General features: G+C 39.3%; 1 protein-coding gene across 1 annotated transcript in view; it reads right to left on the bottom strand.

Annotated features, from left to right (window-relative positions):
- f5 (coagulation factor V) overlaps nt 1-22251 on the bottom strand; it is a 116500-nt gene that overhangs the window by 5210 nt on the left and 89039 nt on the right. The window contains exons 18-23 of the mRNA XM_039745165.1: nt 20116-20232; nt 15032-15103; nt 11160-11254; nt 8739-8894; nt 8398-8542; nt 2796-2947 (exon numbers count right to left, since the gene is read on the bottom strand). Of these exons, the coding sequence (XP_039601099.1) occupies nt 2796-2947; nt 8398-8542; nt 8739-8894; nt 11160-11254; nt 15032-15103; nt 20116-20232 (737 nt within the window). The remainder of the gene's footprint in view (nt 1-2795; nt 2948-8397; nt 8543-8738; nt 8895-11159; nt 11255-15031; nt 15104-20115; nt 20233-22251) is intronic.

The raw sequence follows: 22251 nt of genomic DNA, 5'->3' as shown, positions 1-22251 counted from the left end.
CACAGGGAAGCCGCCTACCAAATTTCGTGAAGATGGGGCCATGAATAAGAAAGTTGAACATGGCAGACATTGTTGACCGTTATGACCGCTACGCGTAGAATTTCGAAAAGAAACCTGCTTAACTTTTGTAAATAAGCTGTAAGGAATGAGCCTGCCAAATTTCAGCCTTCTACCTACACGAGGAGTTGGAGAATTAGTGACGTTGGAAAGTTCAATATGGCGGCCGACAGTGGCGTCATACCACTGAAATAAGTATGTACATCGGTTTTGGTTAGCGCAGGGAAGCCACCTACCAAATTTCGTGAAGATGGGGTCAGCCTTCTACCTACACGGGAAGATGGAAAATTAGTGACGTTAGAAAGTTCAATATGGCGGCTGACAGTGGCGTCATACCATCGAAATAAGTACGTACATCGGTTGCGGTTAGCGCAGGGAAGTCGCCTACCAAATTTCGTGAAGATAAAATAAATAAGAAAGTTCAACATGGCGGACGTTGTCAACCGTTATCGACCATTATGACCGTTACGTGCAGAATTTCGAAATGAAACCTGCTTAACTTTTGTAAGTAAGCTGTAAGGAATAAGCCTGCCAAATTTCAGCCTTCTACCTACACGGGAAGTTGTAGAATTAATGATGAGTTAGTGAGTGAGTAAGTGAGTCAGTGAGTGAGTCAGTGAGTCAGTCAGTCAGTGAGGGCTTTGCCTTTTATTAGTATAGATAAAAAAAACTGAGAAATCACATGTACATAAGTATTCACAGCCTTTGCTCAATACTTTGTCGATGCACCCTTGGCAGCCTCAAGTCTTTTTGAATATGATGCCACAAGCTTGGCACACCTATCCTTGGCTAGTTTCGCCCATTCCTCTTTGCAGCACCTCTCAAGCCCCATTAGGTTGGATGGGAAGCGTCAGTGCACAGCCATTTTAAGATCTCTCCAGAGATGTTCAATCAGATTCAAGTCTGGGCTCTTGCTGGGCCACTTTCCTGCTGAAAGATGAACCGTCGCCCCAGTCTGAGGTCAAGAGCGCTCTGGAGCAGGTTTTCATCCAGGATGTCTATGTACATTGCTGCCGTCATCTTTCCCTTTATCCTGACTTGTCTCCCAGTTCCTGCCGCTGAAAAACATCCCCACCACCATGCTTCACTGTAGGGATGGTATTGGCCTGGTGGTGAGCGATACCTGGTTTCCTCCAAACGTGATGCCTGGCATTCACACCAAAGAGTTCAATCTTTGTCTCATCAGACCAGAGTCCTTCTGGTGCCTTTTGGCAAAATCCAGGCGGGCTGCCATGTGCCTTTTACTAAGTAGTGGCTTCCGTCTGGCCACTCTACCATACAGGCCTGATTGGTGGATTGCTGCAGAGATGGTTGTCCTTCTGGAAGGTTCTCCTCTCTCCATAGAGGACCTCTGGAGCTCTGACAGTGTGACCATCGGCTTCTTGGTCACCTCCCTGACTAAGGCCCTTCTCCCCCGATCGCTCAGTTTAGATGGCCGGCCAGCTCTAGGAAGAGTCCTGGTGGTTTCGAACTTCTTCCACTTACAGGTGATGGAGGCCACTGTGCTCATTGGGACCTTCAAAGCAGCAGAATTTTTTCTGTAACTTTCCCCAGATTTGTGCCTCGAGACAATCTTGTCTCGGAGGTCTACAGACAATTCCTTTGACTTCATGCTTGGTTTGTGCTCTGACATGAACTGTCAACTGTGGGACGTTATATAGACAGGTGTGTGCCTTTCCAAATAATGTCCAATCAACTGTTTACCACAGGTGGACTACAATTAAGCTTCAGAAACATCTCAAGGATGATCAGGGGAAACAGGATGCACCTGAGCTGAATTTTGAGCTTCATGGCAAAGGCTGTGAATACTTATGTACATGTGCTTTCTCAATTTTTTTATTTTTAATAAATTTGCAAAAATCTCAAGTAAGCTTTTTTCACGCTGTTTTTATGGGGTGTTGTGTGTAGAATTCTGGGGAAAAAAATGAATTTAATCCATTTTGGAATAAGGCTGTAACATAACAAAATGTGGAAAATGTGATGCGCTGTGAATACTTTCCGGATGCACTGTAGGTGGCATAGGAGGATAATTGTGATTGATGTCTTCCAATTGATAATTTCTGTGATTCCTTCCTGTCAATTTTCATTTGAAAATGAAAGTGTTAATTGACAACACATGATTATAAAATATGAATGTACGTCTAACTTTGGATGTCCAATCCACTTCCTACTCCTGATAACCCCCTACACCAACAGACTCTTACAGCAGAGTGTGTCAATGGCCTGCTACTGGCAACAGGCTATTATTGATCATCTTTCATCCTTTTCTAACAAGGAAGGTTATATACAAATCAGATTGAAAAGTGTTTATTTTCTCAAGAAAAGTTAGAAAAAACAACTGACCTGCTGCTCCTGGTCTTTCCTTGATGCAACCCCCACTACCCAATACCATCCGTCATAATTTTGGATTTGATTTGATATACTTTGTTAATCCCCTAGGGGAAACTGTCTTTTTGCATGACCTTTGGTGGTCAGAGAGCAGGATCACTAGATTTTATAGGAGGCATTTTTAGTTTAACAGCCTTGCTCAAGGTCCCAATGGAGTAGGATACCTTCTGGAGTAACAGGATTTGAACCAGCAATAATCATGCCTCGTTTGCTGCTTACTAAAATGCTTCCTGTGTCACTGTACACTATATACAAATTGCAAACATGAATTTTTTTTTACATTTCTATTAAGAGTGACCTCCTCTCCCATCTCTCACTAAAGATTGTCTCTCTGTTTCTCTTCTCCTTACCTTTGCTTGCCAGGCATTGACGCTTCCTTCTTTATTAAGCCGAGCTAAAGAGGGGATCCACTTCCCTAACACCCAATTAGAGGAATAGGAAGAGGCAGTTATCTTGCTGTTGTCAATGTCTCCATTTTCCATGCCTAAAGGTAGTGAACACCCTGCAAAATAAGAACATTCCACACGTTATTTACACTTACCAGCTCTCACAAGGTAACATAAATAATAATTGCACTTTATAACTCAATGACTGCTCTAAATCCTTTTGTAAGTTTATTATTGCTGTAGTTTATTGCTTGCCTTTTTCCAAGATTTGGCCCTCCCTGTTGCACTTCTTGGAAAATAAAATAAAGAAAGTGGATTCTTCCTTTTAGTGAGCAAACTAATTTTTGTATATTCAGTGTTAGTCAACTGAATAAAGAGTGGCAAAATAACCGTAAACTGAGGAGATGACTACTCTGACTGCAGGAAGTTCTGAGGCTCTTTAATAAGCAGGACCAGACCTCCACCTTGATATAATGTATGTCAGTTTTGTAGTAGGTAACACATTAATAAAAATGCAGATACGCCAAATGCCAATGTAATTGGTTTAAACCTTATTGGGGATGTCATGGTTTAAGCTACGCAGTAAAAGCTAGACATGAAAATAAATTTATGGAGTGTGGAACTGGCCCCGGACACAGACAGACGGACATTGTTGTTCACCCAATACACGTTTATTTACAAGGGACATTTTTAAAAGTCTTTAGTGCACGTCCCAGTGCCTCCAGCACCGATTCCCCGAAGTCCAGACCTCACAGTCTTTAGTGCCTTTCCTGGCCGCCTCCACTCCGAGCTCCGAGCTCCGAGCTCCGTCCACTTCCACCCGACTCGGGTGACGGAAGGGAGGCAGCCCCTTAAATACCAGCCCGGATAGGCTCCAGCTGCTTCCCCGGCAATCCCCCGCGGACACACCCCTGTGTGGCGGAAGTGCCCCTCTGGGTGTTCCCAGTCCTCTTCCCCCCAGCACTTCCGGGTGTGGTGGAAGTGCTTAGGTTCCGGGTTCTTCAGGCACCGGGGCGCCGCCTGGCAGTGGCAACGGGCCCCGAAAGGGTTGGGCTTCCATGCCCTCTATCCATGGCCCCCAACAAAACCAGGGCGGTCGCCCCCTCGTGGTCTGGAGGAGGCACAAGCCCTCCTCCGGTCCTCCTGGGCGTCCCGGCTGAGCTCCACCCTCAGCCGCATGCCACAGGAGCAACAGAGTACCAGTACAGCTTCAGGGTGTACACATGCTGTATGCACAATAGAGCTGTGCATCAGACTAATTGTTAAGCTAATTGACTGATAATCTTAGTTTATATTACTAGAACGTAAACCACTGCAAAATTAAGATTCTTAATGTAGACACTTTTGACGTCATTTTCAGTGTTCATTTATTGAAAATGCTTGTTTGGCTTCAGAGGCCAAGTTCCACATTTGTTTAATTAAGTTGGATACAAACTCTGCGTTGCATGCTGTTTTTCCATTTGCCTAATGCATCAAAGATATATCGCAGTGTCTCTTTTATGGTAGCATTTAAATTTCGGAGCCGCTAAGAATTAAATGAGAAAAACAAAACAAGCCTGGTTACACCCAGGAGTGCATTTCATTTAGTAGCATTATTTCATAGCCATGTCAATAAAGTATTGAGCAAGCTGCACGAAAACCCTTTAGTAGCTACAAAAATCATGGGGATGAATGTCTTCACATACAAGTTCAAGAGAATTTTTATTGCTTAATCCTAGCAGGGAGCATATCTTGATTCTTCCTGAAGCAATATTTGGTTTGGCTGGGGAGCATTAAACACAGTTCAGCTCCTTTCCTTCTGAATCTCAAACCAGTAAAAGCATAACTGATTTCCTTCACTTCTTACTAGAAGGTTCTGCTCAGTATTGATTGCTTTTTGTACATCTGCATAATCCTTTTTCAAACTGTTTCACAATCCATTTCATACTTCGAATAATTGATTCTCACAAACAGCAATATATATTAGTGGTATTATAATTAGAACCAGTAACGGCGCACTGCACGAATACACTTGACTTGAGCATTCATAGTTTTCATACTCTTTCTCTGTACATTTAACATTTGTTTGCTCAGAAGTTAATGCACTTGCTGCTTCCTGAGCAGCTCTTCTTTTCTCCACCCTACCCTTCTTCTCTTTGTTCGTTATCATCTTTTTGCATGAAAAAAGTCAGTGTTTGTGTTGCAATTATTTAGTACGTTTACTTGAATTTTTCACTTAAGCTGGCACTTAAGTCTTCAATCTACCTCAAGAATGATTTAAGATATTATGAGGTAGGGAAAGTGATGGCGAAGGTGGTAGGGAATGATAACGTCGCCCATGCGCATGCGCCGCATGGCTGCCCTGCTGGCTGCTGCCGAGAGTTGATTCTACAATAAAATAAAACTAAAAAGAGGAATAACCTTGGTGGTCAATCATCACCCCGAAAGCAGATAGTAGACGTCACAGTATATGTGTACCAAATTTTAGGTCAATAGGTCAAACAGCTTGTGAGCTACAGGTGATTTAAAATCCTGGACAGACAAATGGACAGCCACGGTAATGTATTATATAAGAAGATATGAAAAGAAGACATTTAATAATGTAATGGTCTTTGTTTATATTCTCAATGCTTACTATCATTTTTTACCTGTATGAGTAGGAAAAGGTCCCGTATCCAGAACTTTTAGGTCCTAAAGGATCCTATGCTCACCTCTACCAGACATCTTCATTCGTTTCCACTCTCATTCAGCATATACTACATGCCATAAGAGTGTACAAAGTGATTTACTTTACTATAAATTAATATTTATGAAACTGAATAATAATGCCTCCTATAAAAGCTATGGTTTAAAAGATGGCACATACTAAAACTGGAATCTCATTCAGAGTTTGTTATTTTTAAGCTTTACGGAGTCCGAATGTTGGAGGTTTTTTTAACAACTCTATAACCTTTCATCTAAATGTAATTTCAGTTATAATAGATAGGTCCCGGGCGGCACGGTGGCGCAGTGGTAGCGCTGCTGCCTCGCAGTTAGGAGACCCGGGTTCGCTTCCCGGGTCCTCCCTGCGTGGAGTTTGCATGTTCTCCCTGTGTCTGCGTGGGTTTCCTCCCACAATCCAAAGACATGCAGGTTAGGTGGATTGGCAATTCTAAATTGGCCCTGGTGTGTTTGTGTGTGTCCTGTGGTGGGTTGGCACCCTGCCCAGGATTGGTTCCTGCCTTGTGCCCTGTGTTGGCTGGGATTGGCTCCAGCAGACCCCCGTGTCCCTGTATTCGGATTCAGCGGGTTAGAAAATGGATGGATGGATAGATAGGTCCCTTGTGTAGGGTGATTTAACCATTGAAAAAAATACTTTATTTACTGGAAGGATTTCTAATCATACATTAAAGTAGCAAAAGAGTACATATAATGTGAAGAGAAACAGTATGCCCAAACGGAAAGAAAACATAAAAGAACAAAAAAAGGTAACTGCTTACAGCTCCATATTATGCACAAAATCTTGGAAAAAGTCAAAATGTGGCACCCGTCCAAATGTCAGTATTAATTTGAATGCCTCTACTTCAGGAGGGAACGTATGCACAAACTCTTTAAAAGCACCAGTCATGAATTCACAAAGCAAACATTTGAAGCTAATAACACTTTAGCTTTTAACACATGCAATAGAAACCTTTTATCATTTTTGTAAGCATCCACTAAATTCTATTTCATTAGCTGTGTGTATTCGTGTCTGTGCATATTTTCCTGTATACATTTATCAGTGTGCCCTTTTGTAATTTTGCTTTTGTCTCTGTGCCATGCAAAACACTATAAGATTTATGGATTCATAAAATTATAAGAGTTTCCTAACCTTCATGATACTTGATAATGACAAGACTAGCTCAGCATTTCTGTCCATGTGAAAAATGAAAAATCTGCTTAAAAAGAAGTTGTAAAGTAGAGGCTGGCTAACCTGAAAAGTGAACTAAGCCCCCAGATACGGGAATGGAACTGCTGAGGATGTTACATCCCTTCACTGATGGACATGAAGAGTGGGATTAGGTTAGCACAGAGCAAACAGCATGTACTCTAGCTTCATATTTGTCTGTATGTGACCTTCCATTTCCCTACTTCTTTTCACATTAGCCTTAGTCTGATGGTGAGCAGTAATACCACACTGACATGAAGCTGGCACCTTCTACATTTGATGTAATGACGAGTAATTCATTTATTCCCCCTTATCTGATCTCTGTTCGCAGAGCAAAAAGACATGCCCATTTTCAGCTTAAAATTATCAATGAGAAAATAAAAATAAACATTGATCTCTTTTAACTGAAATAATCTTCATTCAATAAACACTAAATTACACTTCTTATTACTGTTTCCAGAATTAGGACAGCAGAGTTATTCTTAGTCCAGGCCCCACTCAATTTGCAGTATGAACTGTTTGTTGGTGTCCATGTTATTTTTTCTCAAGGCTTTCTCTCCTTCCAGTAAGAAACTACGCAGATAAGTAAGGGAATTGGATCAGGAGATGGGAGCGATGAAATCAAATTCGGAAAGGAGTGCTAAGTTCAAAACCAGGAGACAGAAAATTTGAAAACAACTAAGTGAAAATGAAGCCAAAAACCAAAGTCTAAAAATAAGCAAAAGTCTTTGCCCTGAAAAGTTCTTAAATCATTCTTACCGCAAAAGTCTTCGTTTTTTTTTTAATCCACAAAGGTTAACCGATTACCAGTTTATATACCTTTACACCTCTGATGTCAGCCTGTGCAACTTCCTATTACTGCACCCGAATTTAAATGAACAAAATGGCATAGTGAGATAAAATGTTAAATGATAATAATCAAACATAACTTAATTTCTGTATGAAATGATGGTAAATCAGAAGTGAAAAAAAGAACATAACACTCCAAGAATGTGGAACAAATTATACCAATGATATGAAAAATGCGTTAAATTAATCAAAATTAGGTTCAATTCTAGACTTTCGTAACAATTCTCCATTTAAATCCCAAAGACATGGTGACGCTTCATTGACCTGATACTGTATAAGTGAGTATGGGAGAATACAGAAGTGGACCCTCTGATAGGCTGGCGTCCAATCCAGAATTAATTTCTGTATTGCACTCGATGGTGTTGGGTTAAATCCTCTAATGGAACTACCTGACACTTTTATTATTCATTTTATTCATATTTACTGTACCTCCAGACAGTAATGTGTTTTTCTTTACCTCAAATCCTAAAATTTTTCTTTTGTATAGCTGTGACATTTGCCTTTTTAACTCTGTAGCATTTATTTTTATAAACGATAAGAATTAAAACAAGTATAGGATAATCCCTGGAGCCTTGGTATTTTAAAGAATAAAATGCAATAGGAACTCAGGAAGATGTGAACAAAGAGAATCAAATGAATTAATAAGTTGGAAAGAGCATGAAATAACACCTCTCCGCCTCCCAATGCTAGTTTAAATAAAGACACATCTGACAATATAAGGGAGGCATAGCTAAATATAGGAAAAAATAATAAGCGGGTTAAATCACAAACAGTGAGGTTCAGATTGATCTTTTCAAGAGACTTCCATGGTTGTTTTAAAGCCTTACTTACCATCCAGTTCACAGCCATAAAGCTCCATCCTGACTGTTGGTCGTACATAGTAATCAGTGGGGTGGAGGCGGATGTATCTGCCAATTATAGGTGGGTCAAAAATGTTTTCCACTGTGCCATATGCATCTTTATTAGCCTCAAAATTCTTGATAAAAAAAAATACATGCATAGCCATGTGAGTATTTTGTGGTCTCGTTAAACTGAGCGTCCCACCACCCCCCTAATGTTTATTTACAATTAAATATCTAAAACATTATATTATGCTACTTGATTATGAACACATTATTTTGGTACTTGTTATAAGTAGAACTGTCATAAATCAGGTGGTGGTGCATACTCACCTTGCGGAAGGTTGTGCTGTTCCCTCTGTAATAGATCCATCTTTTCTTGTCTGTGCTGTAGGATATCCAGTATTCTTTAACATACAGTGATGTGAACATCTGCTTTGCACCCTGGGTGGCTACTTTACTGATTACAACTGGCCTTTGCAAATCCACCTTAAGGTAAAGGGTAGGGAATATATTATAGCAATCATGGAAGGGATTAACTGTAAAATAAACTTGAGTATTTTAATACATTCTTGTTTACCATGGCACTGGACAATGTTGACACTGGTTGGGCATGCAAGAATGGTTTAACTGGACTGTGCTCATGTGACAATAATACTACTAACAGAAATTATACAGTGCATGCTATATGCACTGAACCTTAACCTTAGCATACAGCTTCAATAGTAAATCTTGTAGCCAGTATATAGTAAAGAAGTGCTTTGTTTTTACATTTAAGTGTTACTGCTCCGAGGCTCTGTCCTGAATATTACATAAATATTTAACTTTTTTAAAATTTGTAATTTAAATGAATTTTAGTAATTACTATTACCTTTATTTAAACTGTTTATTATGGGGCAGTCACACGATAGAGAGACAGGGGACAAAAAAGGGAGATCTGAAGTTGGAGATGTTACTTGTCTGTACTGTAGTGAACTTTTAACTTTGTAATGACCATCTTATTATACGCTCGTACCTTTAGTGTTTTTGAGTTTTCTAGGTTTTTGAATGCTTTTTGATCCTTGCTTGAATATTTGATTCATGAATTTTGTTTAGTGATTTTTGTGTATTATTTGTGTACAACTGTACTGTTTTGGGGCTACACTCATGTATTTTGCTGTTTTGAGTTTGTTCTGAAATCCCTCTGGCTGCTTGTATATAGAATTCTACCTATGGATTATGGGCTTATTTATTAAAATAACTTAATTTTTACAATTTCTTTTCCTTTTTTGTATGCTTTTGTATAGATCTGCACACCTACACTGCCTGCCACACATTACTGGGTGGTGCTCTGCTGCAGTACACCATCTTGGTTTTTCATGAGGTGAAGTTCGTATTAAGAGTCTGTTGTGCGTGTTATGAGGTAGGTACATGGGTGTGTGTCTGACAATAATATAAATAAAAAACAATCATGAAACAAAATTGCCTGCAGTAGATATATATTTAGCATATCTTTTAAAGCATGTGCATCTCCTGAAATGTAAAAGCATGGCCCTCTTTGATTCATCTCAATCTAGTCTCGTTTTGTTTTTTGTCTTTTATTCTCTTTTAGGTCATTTGCAGTTTGAGAATGATGATCTTGAACCTAATGATCTGTGTTCTTAACTTATTAAAATCCTGCTGTCTTTATTAAAGTCACACAGCCACAAATTAATAGCCCAGGTAACCTATAAACCTAACACATTGAGGAATGGAGGTTCTCAAAATAATGCCAGTATTGTATTACATATAGTGACCAAAAACATCTTAACTTTGCTTCCATTACTCTCCTCTGTTTCTGTGTAGTTGAGTAAAGTTATCAAAAAATATTTTTGGAAGGTTGCAGTTCTTACAGAAGTTACTGTGTATCTGTCAGACATATGTAGTATTAGCTAGAAATTTATTATTGTAATAACCATTAGGAAAAATATTAAATAGTATTTATAGATAACTATTAATAGGTAACAGCAAAAGAGTGAGAGAGGGTGTATTTAATCATTTCAAAAAAGGTCTCAAATCATAAAGAAATGCAAAAATTTGCTTGTTCATGAAATGATAACTAGTTGATTAGTCAGCATAGTCCAGAAATCAAATTCATTAAGATTACTATATTCTAAAATATCTAAATGGTCAGCCCCACCATTATATTCAATTTATTTTGTTCCATCTGCCATATAAGACACAGGTTGGCTGGCACCCAGGCTGGGGTGGATGGTTCCTTACCAAACCAGGAAGACTAAGAAAAGATATGGATGGATGGGCATCCTAACAGGGCTGCTTAGTGGTAGCTCCTGTTTGGGAGGCCATTATGAGGGAAGGGCAGAAGGAGAATGCTTCCCGATGCTGTGTTCACCCAGCACAGTTGGGGTTCCTGCGTAGAACCTGAGCAGACTCCCTGTGACAGGGAGGTTCCACCAGAACAAGAAGTGCTTCAAGGTGGCAGTCTTGTTACACTGGAAGTATTCCAAGGTTTGGGTTTAAAAAGCAGCCACTCTGTCTCATCCAAGGGGTCAGAGTTGGGAGGGGGTGAACAAGGCTTGTTGGAGAAGAGTGGAGGTGGAAATGAAAAGAAAAGTAATTTTGACTGATCTACCAGGTGATAAAAACTTGTAAAAGGTATTTTATTTAAGAAATATATCTTTCCTTGAACACATGACTATGTGGTTTAGTTGTGTCTGGGTGTTTGGGGTGCAGGTGTTCCCCCCCTACAGGTCACACACTTTAATGCTTGTTTACCTGAATCCAAGTGGAATTAGCAGTATCTCCAGTTGCACTCCAAGCATTATACTTCCCTTTATTGTTCAGTCTTGCTAATTTAGGTTCCCAGTGTCCTGTTTAAAAAATGCAAAATAAAACTAAGAGACAATATTACAGTTATATAGATAATAGAAGAAATTTAAAAATATTTTATATCTCTTGCCCTGCGTGAAGCACCTTTCTTCTGTAAGAACGTGTCTGAATCTGTCCATTTCCCATCTGTAAAGCATTTATTCTTCCTTGTAAAAACTGACCAATCACAGCAAAGCTAAACTGACAAATCAGATTGCTCCAAGGGATTGGACACACACATACAGAGCTTAGCGTTTTATTGTATAGTAGATTGGAGGTGCATAGTGGCTCAGTCTTCAGAGTTTGACATTCAAATGTTTGGTCAAAAACTGGAACAATTTTTCCAAAGATATTTTGTGCTTTCAACACTGACCTCTGCAGTCTTTCTTTTATTGTAAACAACATATGGATGCTCTTTAACACATGGCTTGATCTTAAATAGCTGGTTGCATTTACATTATATGCCATGAAGGTGTTAAATTTACATTTCTAACAGGATTTAATGTCAATGGAAAATGCACACAAAACAGCAATGATCATTATGTATATGATAAAAATGGTAAACACAAAAATAAAATTAAGGCAAAATACTACATTATTTCTTAAATGCTTTCTTGGAAGAAATAGATGCTGAGTTAAATGATGACCATGCATTGCCCTGTGTAAGTGAATGTAACTGTCAGACTTACAATGGGCTGGCACTTTTTACCGGGTTGGCTTCTTTTTTCCCCAACTCTGGCAGGTTCTGACACTTTTAAAATGTGAAATATAGATGAAGATTGGCACTTCAAAAAGTTTGTGAACTTGTTTATCAAAACCAGAAACAAAGTGGACCTTGAGAGACATTAGCAATCAAAACATGCCATGGTGCCTCTTCCCCAAATTGCAAAGAAATTTTCAGAAAACTTACTAGTCAGTCAGAAATCTCCTCTATGACAAAAACTACACAACAGAGGGTCTCATATACAACATATCTGAACTAAATATAGAAGAAGAAAAATAATAATACATTTAGAAAAAAAAACAATCAATGTTGTAATTATTTTATTACAATATTATCCATTTAGCAATTCTGATCCTTAATGACCTCATCTGAAAAAGTAAGACAGGCTTTACATGATCACATGTAGCTCCTTCAAAAGAACAAAACAAGACATGCTGAAAAGGAATGAATATAAACAGCCTTTCTCAGCGACTCCTATCTCCATAAGCAGATGCATAAAATGGAGGGTTGGATTACTAAATAGCTATTGTTCACTCATAATATATGCAATTTACACAATGGTTTTAAAAAACATCTGAGTATGGCAAAAAGCGACGATCCTGAGCTGTATTTATGGATTGATGTGAGGTCAGCTGAACATAGTGCTTTAATGTTCAATTACTATAATTTATTTTGCCCTCCTTCTCTAACTGAAGATTTTTTTTTTTGTTTTCTGGCTACACTCACCATCAGTGAAACTTTTTCTCAGTTATCTTCTGATTTTCCATGACTGCTGCCTTTTTATTTCCCCTGCTATAATAATGTTATTCGTCACAGGGTACACATAACTTATTTCAGTGGTTGAGATAAGCCACTAATGCTCTTACACTGCCAACCATCGGAGGCATTCAACAGGCTGACATGATTCTAATATACTCCTTCTGACTGTGCCAATAAAGAGGAAAAGGAAGAGTTCCATTTTTATTACCCCCATGAACTTATTTTTTTTAAACAGTGTCAAGTGCATGCACATTGGGGACAGCTGAAGAGCTCTAGTGACCACCTCACCAGGAGTTGGCGCTGTGTTTTAATGCCCTTCTCTCTTACCCCCTCTGCAGACTGGATGATTGACACCTATAATCTCACTGATGTCACTTCCGGTGTCTACCTGGAGCCACTCCTTCCTGTCAGGAGAGCTCTACCATTTTCAGTAATTCCATATTGAACTCAAGTCTGAAAGGACCTTTTCTCATTCGTTTATTCTTTTTCTTGTAAACTTAATATACCCCCAATCTTTTTCATTTATCGTGTAATTCTCTTACAATAGATATTTGTTTAAGTTTATTTGTCACATGGAAAAATTGATGTTTTTTTAGAAGCTTAAGAAATATAGAAACATTAAAACATATAGAAAAAATAAGAATATAGTGTCACAGGAGGCTGGGGGACAGACCCAGCCGGGACTCCTGGAAGGACGGGGAGGTGGCGTATACGTCCCCCGGGCCATGAGGGGGCAACCACCCTGGATCTTGAGGGGACCACGGGAAAGGAGCAAGGAGACTCAAGCCCAATGCGGCCCGTGGCCACCGCCAGGGGGCGTCCCGAGCCACATGGAGCCCGGGAAACATTCACTTCTGCCACACCTGGGAAGATGGAGGAAGATCCTTCCAGGGACACCCCTAGTGCTTCCGGGTGCAAGGGCAGCACTTCCTCCACACCAGGAAGTGCTGCCGGAAGAGTGTCATCAGGCACCTGGAGCACATCCGGGTGGGAATAAAAGGGGCCACCTCCCTACAATCAGGGAGCTAGAGTCAGGAGTGGGAGCAGGACAAAGCTCCCATGGAGAGAGGAAAAGGCGGCCCACGGACAGTGAGAGAAAGGCCCGTATTTGGGGTGATTGGTGCTGGGAGCACTGTATGCTGTGCGGGACTGTGTGTATTGAAAATAAACGTGTGCTTTTATAAAGACATGGTCTCTGTCTAGTGGTGTTTGGGTGTATCTCACAATAGAAAAATTATAACAATCCACAGCAACAGCTCCCCTCAAACACACATGAATTACTGAAACAAAGAAAAACACTTCTGACTTGGCTAAAGATAAAAAGAACCCACATGGTCAGACTGAGGTGTATTGCTGTAGATATAAAGGAGCCCTAGTGGCATTTCTTGACATGCTGAATAATTTGTTATCTGAAAGTCCTCAGTGTTAGTGTGTTCACAATGACACTCAGTTTTGTTTTATTTCTCTCCTTCATTACTAACTCCACAGGGTCCAAAGTGTGTCCCATAACTGAACCTGCCTTTATAAGTAGCTTGTTGATTCAGTGGGCCTCTTTTGAAATTATGTTACTGGCCACAGAGTAGAAAATCACACTGGCCACCACAGAGCTATGTGAAGGATATCTCTATCCACATTTAAGGAACATACTTTTCTAAGATAAAAGAGTCCACTCTGCCCTTTCTTATATATATAGTTCCTCTGTCATACAAGACCAGCCCAGTCTATCATGGATGTGGACTTACAAAAATATGTAGCGGTGCACCACATCCACCCCTTGAATAGTGACTTGGCATATTGAGGTGAAAATCAATAAAAAGTTCCTTGTTTTTGATCTTGTTAATTTGCAGACAATTCTTTCTTCACCAAGAAACAAAGTTCTCCACCTGACTCCTATACTCTTCCTCTTCCTCCTTATCAATACATTCCATTATCTGAGAATTTCTCTAAGTGACATGGCCTGGTGTTATATGTATAGTCAAGAATGTACAGAGTGGTGAGACAAAGGGGACAGGACTGTTCTTTATGGTGGTCCAGTATTGCTCACATCTACATCAGAGACACAGTCCTTGTGTCACACAACTGCAGTGTCACTGACAGATACTCCATCATTCAGGACACCAAAGATTTCTGTGTCAGAGAAATCATCAGCATACAGTATTTCTATATTTTTCAATACATCGTCTTCCTAGACTCTTCCAGCAGTAGGATTAATTAAAAATGAAATGTAACAGGTAACTCTATTTCTGGTTTTGTAAGCTGAAATTGCAATACTTAATGCGTTTAAAAATATGCTTACCATTATGGCTGGAAGCTGTGATTTGTTCATTGGCTATACTGCCTGAAATAAGACCTAATGGACTTGAACAATCTGAAAAAAAGAATGATTATAGGCAGTGGAGTTCAGTTCAAAATATTGTTATTAAATCATTAAAATCAACTTAATAGATTTCCTACATTTTTACTGTCTCTGCATTATAGTATGGTTTCCATATTAGAACATCAGAACATTAGAACAATCTAGATGAGACAAGACCATTCAGCCCAACAAAGCTCTCCCGTCCCGTCCACCTAATTCTTCTAAATAAACATTAATTTTGAAACTTCCTAAAGTCTTACTGTCTACCACACTATTCCATAGCTGATTTCAAGTGTCTACGGTTCTCTGTGTAAAAAAAAACTTCCTAATGTTTGTAAGAAACTTACCCTTTAAAACAAGTCTCCAACTGTGTCCCCGTGTTCTTGATGAACTAATTTTAAAATAACAGTCTCGATCCACTATACTAACTCCCTTCATCATTTTAAACACTTCAATTATGTCACCTCTTAATCATCTTTTGTTTAAACTGAAAAGGCACAGCTTTTTTTAATGTTTCTTCATAATTCATTCCCTGTAGCCCTGGAATCAACCTAGTTGCTCGTCTCTGGACCTTTTCCAGCACTGCTATGTCCCTTTCATAGCCTGGAGTAAAAACTTCAAACAGTATTCCCGATGAGGCCTCACAAGTGCATTGTTAAGGTTGAGCATAACCTCCTTGGACTTGTACTCCACAGATCATGCTATATAATCTAACATTCTGTTAGCCTTCTTAATGGCTTCTGAACACTGTCGGGAAGCTGATAGCATAGAGTCATCTACGACTCCTAAATCCTTCACATTCTGTGTACTTTTGATTTTCAGACCTCCCATTGCATATTAAAACCTCACATTTTTATTTCCTATGTGAAATACTTTACTAACATTAAATTTCATCTTTCACAAATTTGCCCAAGCCTGTATGCTGCCCAAGTCCTTTAATGGATTTAATGGATTCCAAATTATCTGTTAATCCACCTATCTTGGTATCATCTTTAAACTTAACCAGCTTGTTACTAATATATTCCTATCTAAATTATTTATATATATTAAAAATAGCAGTGGCCCTAGCACTGACCCCTGTGGAACACCACTCTTAACATCGGCCAGTTCTGATGACGTTCCTTGCACCATCACCCTCTGCTTCCTGTGTCTGAGCAAATTCTGCATCCATCTAAAAACATCACGCTGAACTCCCACTTGTTTTAGTTTGATTCCCAACCTCTCATGTGGCACCTTATCAAATGCTTTCTGAAAATTAAAGATAAATAATAGCAAATGCTCCACTTTGATCATATACTTTTTTTGGTTCCTCATATAATTCCAGCATGTTAGTAAAACATGACCTCCCTTTTCTGATCCCATGCTGACTGTTCAGAAAAACTTCTGTACTTGCCGTTGACTGCTCATTCTTATCCTTCATAATTCCTTCCACTAATTTTCCCGTGATACATGTTAAGGTTACTGGGCTATAGTTGCTTGGATTTGCCCCGTCACCCCTCTTATATAATGGGATAATATTTGCCATTTTCCAGTCCTTCAGAATCTCTCTAGTGCACAGTGACTTCCTAAAAATATGTGTCAAGGGTTTCTATATGTACTCGCTAGCTCCTTAAGAACATGAGGATAAATATTATCTGGTCCTGGTGATTTGTTTGATTTCAGCATATTTAATCCAAGCAGTGCTTCTCTCTGTACATTTTCCAAATCCTTCAATACCTCCTTAGTAGACCCATGTACTGCTGTGAGGTTATCCACTTCCTCACTTGTTAAGGCCTCAGAAAAATGTAAGTTTAGGGCAACCGCTATTTCATTGTCTGTATCGTTTAATTCCCCTTTACTATTTCTGATGCACTTCACTTCCTCCTTGATTGTTCATTTACTACTAAAATACTTAAAGAATCTCTTCGGGTTGCCTTTTACCTTATTTGCTACATTTCTCTCCAACTGTCTTTTAGTCTTCCTAAAATCCTTCTTAATAGTTGCCGTCATGATCTCATACGCCCTACAATTCACTTTGCAAACATTAGTCTTATACGCCTTATAAAGCTGTTTTTTCCTTTGCAGCTTCTTTTTTTAACTCTTAATTAACCCACTGTGGAGTTTTTTAAAATTTCCTATTAATTCCAAATTTAGGTACAGTATATACCTGTCCTGCAATACGTGCAAAACCTTTTTAAACTTGTTCCACTGCTCCTCAACTGTGTCCACACTTAAAAACTTATCCCAGTCTATCCTCCTTAGACTTTGCCACATCTGCTCAAGATTTGCCCTACCAAAGTTAAGCTTAACAATTTTAGTCTTTGCATCTGCACTCTTACAAAAAACATTGAGAACTGTATTATATTATGTTCACTTGACCTTAGTGGTTCAATCACCTCTACATTCTCAGCTCTATCCTGATTATTGCAAAATACTAAATCCAGACAGGTTTCATCCCATGTTGGTGCTTTAACTTACTGAATTAATAAACAGTCGACAATTACTTCTAAAAACTCTTGTGCTCCTCCATTTGCAAGGATATCCCAGTTAATATTCGGATAATTAAAGTCCCTCATGACTATAATATCCCCTTGTAAACTTGACTTTTTAATATTACTAAAAAGATGTGTGTTGAAATTACTGTCTGCATTGGGTGGTCTATAACACACTCGTAAAATAAGACCTCTTTCCATAATGCTTTCCAGACAAAGCCACATGCCAACACTAAGATGGGGCTCATCGTCCAACTGAAGAGGACTTGCATTTAAATTCCACTTGACATAAATGACAACCCCACCTCCTTTCCTATTGTCTGTCCTTTCTAAAAGATGTGTATCCCTCTTTGTTACACTCATCCCCAACTTTGTTATTTAGCCAGGTTTCTGTTATTGCTATAATATTATACTCAGCTCCAACTCACTTACCTTATGTTTGATACTTCTAGCCTTAAGGAAAGCTATTTTTAATGTGTTGCTGCTTGTACATTTAAATGTTGGGTTAGAATTTACATTACTATGCATCTTTATTTCTACACCGTTGTTTGTTCCTCCATGTATAGATCTAAACCTGGCCTGTCCTAAACTCCCTGCCCCCCCATTCCCTAGTTTAAGCAATCCTAGACAAGCCTACTCATACACCTCCCCAATACATTGGTGCCCCTCCAGTTCCGATGTAGCCTGTCATGGCGGAACAGGTCCCATCTGTTCCAAAAGGAGTCCCTATACCCTTCTCCCCTGCACCAAGATTTGAGCCATGCATTAAGCCTTCTGATCTCCTCAATCTTACCTGGACTGGTGCATGGCACAGGCAGAACTTCAAAGAAGACTACCTTGTCAGTTCTGCTCCTCAGCTTGGCACCTAACTCTTTGAATTTGGATCACAGAACTGACAGACTATCCTTATTTATGTCATTTGTTCCAACAAGGATAATGACAACTGGATCCAGCCCAGCTCTGGCCAAGAGCCTATCCACTCTTCTAGGGAGGTCCCCCACCTGTGCACCCGGAAGGCAACACACTGTGCAAGACTCTCTGTCTCTGGAGCAAACCTGCGCTTCAATCCCCCTAATGATTAAGTCCCCAACTATCACTACCTCTCTCTTTCTGGGAACTGGTTTTGAGGTGGCCCTTTGGGTACTCCTCATCCCTGTTTACCACCTCAGAATCATCAGAGACACAATCCAGCTCCGTAAGGACGTGAAAACAGTTTGACACTTCCAATTCTGAGGTTGATTCCCCTGAACAGTGTGCACCCTTTACCTTACGCCTTCTGACTGCGACCCACCTATCTCTACCTCTCTGGTCTGGAATCTCCTCCTGCGCTACCTATAGACATCTTTATTTCATTTTTACTGTGCCCACAAGCACTAATACTGCACAAATAAGGAACAAATCAAAACAATATTTTGCTAACAACAATGAATAGCTAAGAAGGAAACGAAACAAGTGGTTTGTTACTACAAAGTATGAAACCTGTTAATGATATAATGTTTCACAGCCCTTGGAGACTGAATTTAAGTGCTGGCCATTTCATTGTCTGTTTAGAGTTTGCATGTTCCTATTGTGTCCAGGTGGATTTTCTTCTCTTATCTCAAAGGCATGAATTGTTCCCCTTGGGGACACATAAAGTATCTATCTATCTATCTATCTATCTATCTATCTATCTATCTATCTATCTATCTATCTATCTATCTATCTATCTATATATCTATCTATCTATCTATCTGTCTAATCAGTTGATAACTTTAGACTGGCTTGTGTGATTATGTGTGGCTAGTGGTGGACTGCCAACTCATCTAGGCTAGTTCTTGCTGTGCCAGATAGTAAGTACAGAGTCTGTCTCTCATTGACACTAGAATTGCACATATGAATTCATTAAATGGATGAACTGATAAATACTGTATGTGAAGCAAATAAATTCACGCTAAATATTAAGCCTACCTATAATAGTCAACTATCCATTTTTTCATCTGCTTTTTCAGGTCAGCTTAGAAAGCTGATGGATGGATATGGTAATGCCTCTTGATAGTACTAGAACTAAACAACATAGGTGTGACACCAAGTCCATTGCATATCATACTTGTGCACATGAACACTGGGCCAGTTTAAACTTTACAACTAAGTTAACATGCACAACTTTAAAACAGGGAAGGAAACCTGGAATACCCACAACAAAAACCCACACAGGCTTCACACAGTCAGCTTACAGGCTTAATATTTGAAGCCAGGATGCCTGATCTGTGACAAAGCAGCATCAAACATTGTGCCAATATGTTGTCCTATTTGTTTATTTTAATAAGGCGTCAGAAGATTTTTATAGTTTTATGGCTGTACCATCAATTTCAGTAATCAATGTTAAAGGCAAGATACAATCGAATTAGGCAGATTGTACAGTATGTATTAATCAATTCTGGCACAATGTAAACTGATACAAAAAACATTTAGCTAAATGTAGTTGCTGCTTCATATTGGATTTCTCAATTAAAAAGTCTCTTTTTTTTAGAATCATGAGTAACATTCTCTTGTTCTAAGATTTTGCTTCCTTACCTGAATCCAAAATTAAGAACAGCGTTTGCATTCCTGCTTTTTGGTATTCACCAACTTCAGATTCTAGAAGCCACAGTCCTGGCTTGGATGGTTTCATTTCAATTGTACTAATGGTGCCTAAAGATAAATCCAAATCATTGGTCAGTGCCAAACTGCTGAACCAAACCAGACAGTGACTAACTGCCCAGGTGAGTGACCCATAGTCAGTAATACCCATTTATGTCTGAAAGAACTATTCAAAGTGAAAATATTTGTGCTTCAATAGTATGATCTTTCTCATGCAGCTAAACACCTTAAATGAATACTCCACTCAAAAATGTTTTTTCTTTTTGTCTTTTACTTATGGTTTATCATGATGGTTGACAACGATTCTTCATCTTATTTACACGGGAACAAGCTTTTTAATTGAAGACAGAACCAATGAATGAGGGAGAGGTGCCAGTCTTTAGTTCAAACGCTCAGTTCCATGTAAAATGTATCTTCTGTGCATGTACCATTCCGCTTTTCTAGAAGTATTTATTTGAAAATATTTTAATAAGCAATGCATGCATTTTGTATGTTTTGAGCATACACCTGGATTACTTAACAGATGGATTATGCAACGTCAGTAAATCAGACATTTGTAGTTTGTTTGCTGTAGCCCAGGGTTGGTCTCAATGGATGCCAATTCTATGACAAATGTTGTTATGTCTGTTCTGCACAAAAACATTCAATTAAACATTTTCTTGGTGAGCACTACAAACCACATAGCATAAGTAACATATAAAAATATTGTTTTGGGTAGGGTATTTCTTTAAGGTAACAAAACAATTTTCATCCATCAAATACATTTAATTGCAATCAGAAGTCAGGAATAGAGTATGAGAGTCCTTTGACGTTATTTTTTTTTTTTAACTGATTGGTTACAACTGAGCCGTGTGGGTGTTTCTAAAGGAGAGCCCAGCCTCTTTTAAGGGGTTTGGTTCCAGAACCAAGTGAATTTGCCTTGGGATGCCCTACCAGGAGCTTCTGTTCCGGACAGCATAGCTCCCAGGGTCACAAGGGCACATAAACCTGCCCACCATGATAAGGGTGTGATTCCTGGAGAGGCTGCTCTCTATTAAGGGAGGAAAAATGATCACTCTCTTTACTTCATGGAGTGTTGCCTAGTTATATTAGTAGGGCACATGACAGGGTATGTGGTAATTATGAACTAAAGTTAAAGAAAAATGCTCACAGGTAATGTGCAAAAATCTCGTATGTGTGAGTATGGAAATCTTGACATCACTATACTCAGTAAGTCCTCAATATGTTGGAAATAATATCTAAGAAAACATGGAAATAAGACCGGTAAGAGACCTATAGGGGGCATCACAGCAGGAGGATGGTACCACGTTTTAAAAGTTAAGTTAAGGAAGGCTAACTGAAGGCCAGCAATTACCATACAAATATTTTGATAACAGCATACAGTCTCTGTCTGGAAAAAAATAGGAACATAGGCATCCTGGCTGACATAACAGAAGGTTTCATACCCAGCCATAATGCAGTGGTTCTCAAACTGTGGGGCAGGCCCCCTAGGGGGGCGCAAAGTAATAAAAAGGGGGGCACGAAGATGTGAAAAAAAGAAAACAAGAACGAAAATATGAAAAATACATCTATTGAAACCAAAACAAATTAATTTAAACTACATTCTGATACTAGAAAAATAAATCTAGAGTTAGATAAATGTCGATAAAAGTTAAGTAGGTATAATAAAATATGTATCTATGATATATCATTAATTAAAAAAGAACAAATTGGTATTAGTGGGCTCCTTTGAAAAAAGCGCGATTAAAACTGTTATGAAAACTCGGGTCGCAAATACTTAGAGGTTGAGAAACGCTGCCATAATGGAAGGACTGGAAGAATGGACTTCGCAGGAGCAGGTCATTCCCCCACACGACAGGTGGCAGCGTTCCTCGGAGCTAAACCCAATTAAGACGCCTGCAGGGTTTCATTGAAAATAGAGTTCAGAAATGCATCCTTGTCTGGGACTTTGGGGACCGCCAAAGGTTGTTACTGGCGGAGGACTGCCCTGGTTCCCGCATGACCCACAAGTACTCCAGATGACTTGGAGAGGAGACAAGAAGTAGTTCCCGGGTTGTCTTGTGATTGGTC

The sequence above is a fragment of the Polypterus senegalus genome, chromosome 2 (assembly GCF_016835505.1).
Source record: "Polypterus senegalus isolate Bchr_013 chromosome 2, ASM1683550v1, whole genome shotgun sequence".
In the NCBI taxonomy this organism is placed as follows: domain Eukaryota; kingdom Metazoa; phylum Chordata; class Cladistia; order Polypteriformes; family Polypteridae; genus Polypterus; species Polypterus senegalus.
Note: the sequence above shows the minus strand (reverse complement) of the source record. Positions and strands in the feature narration are given on the sequence as shown.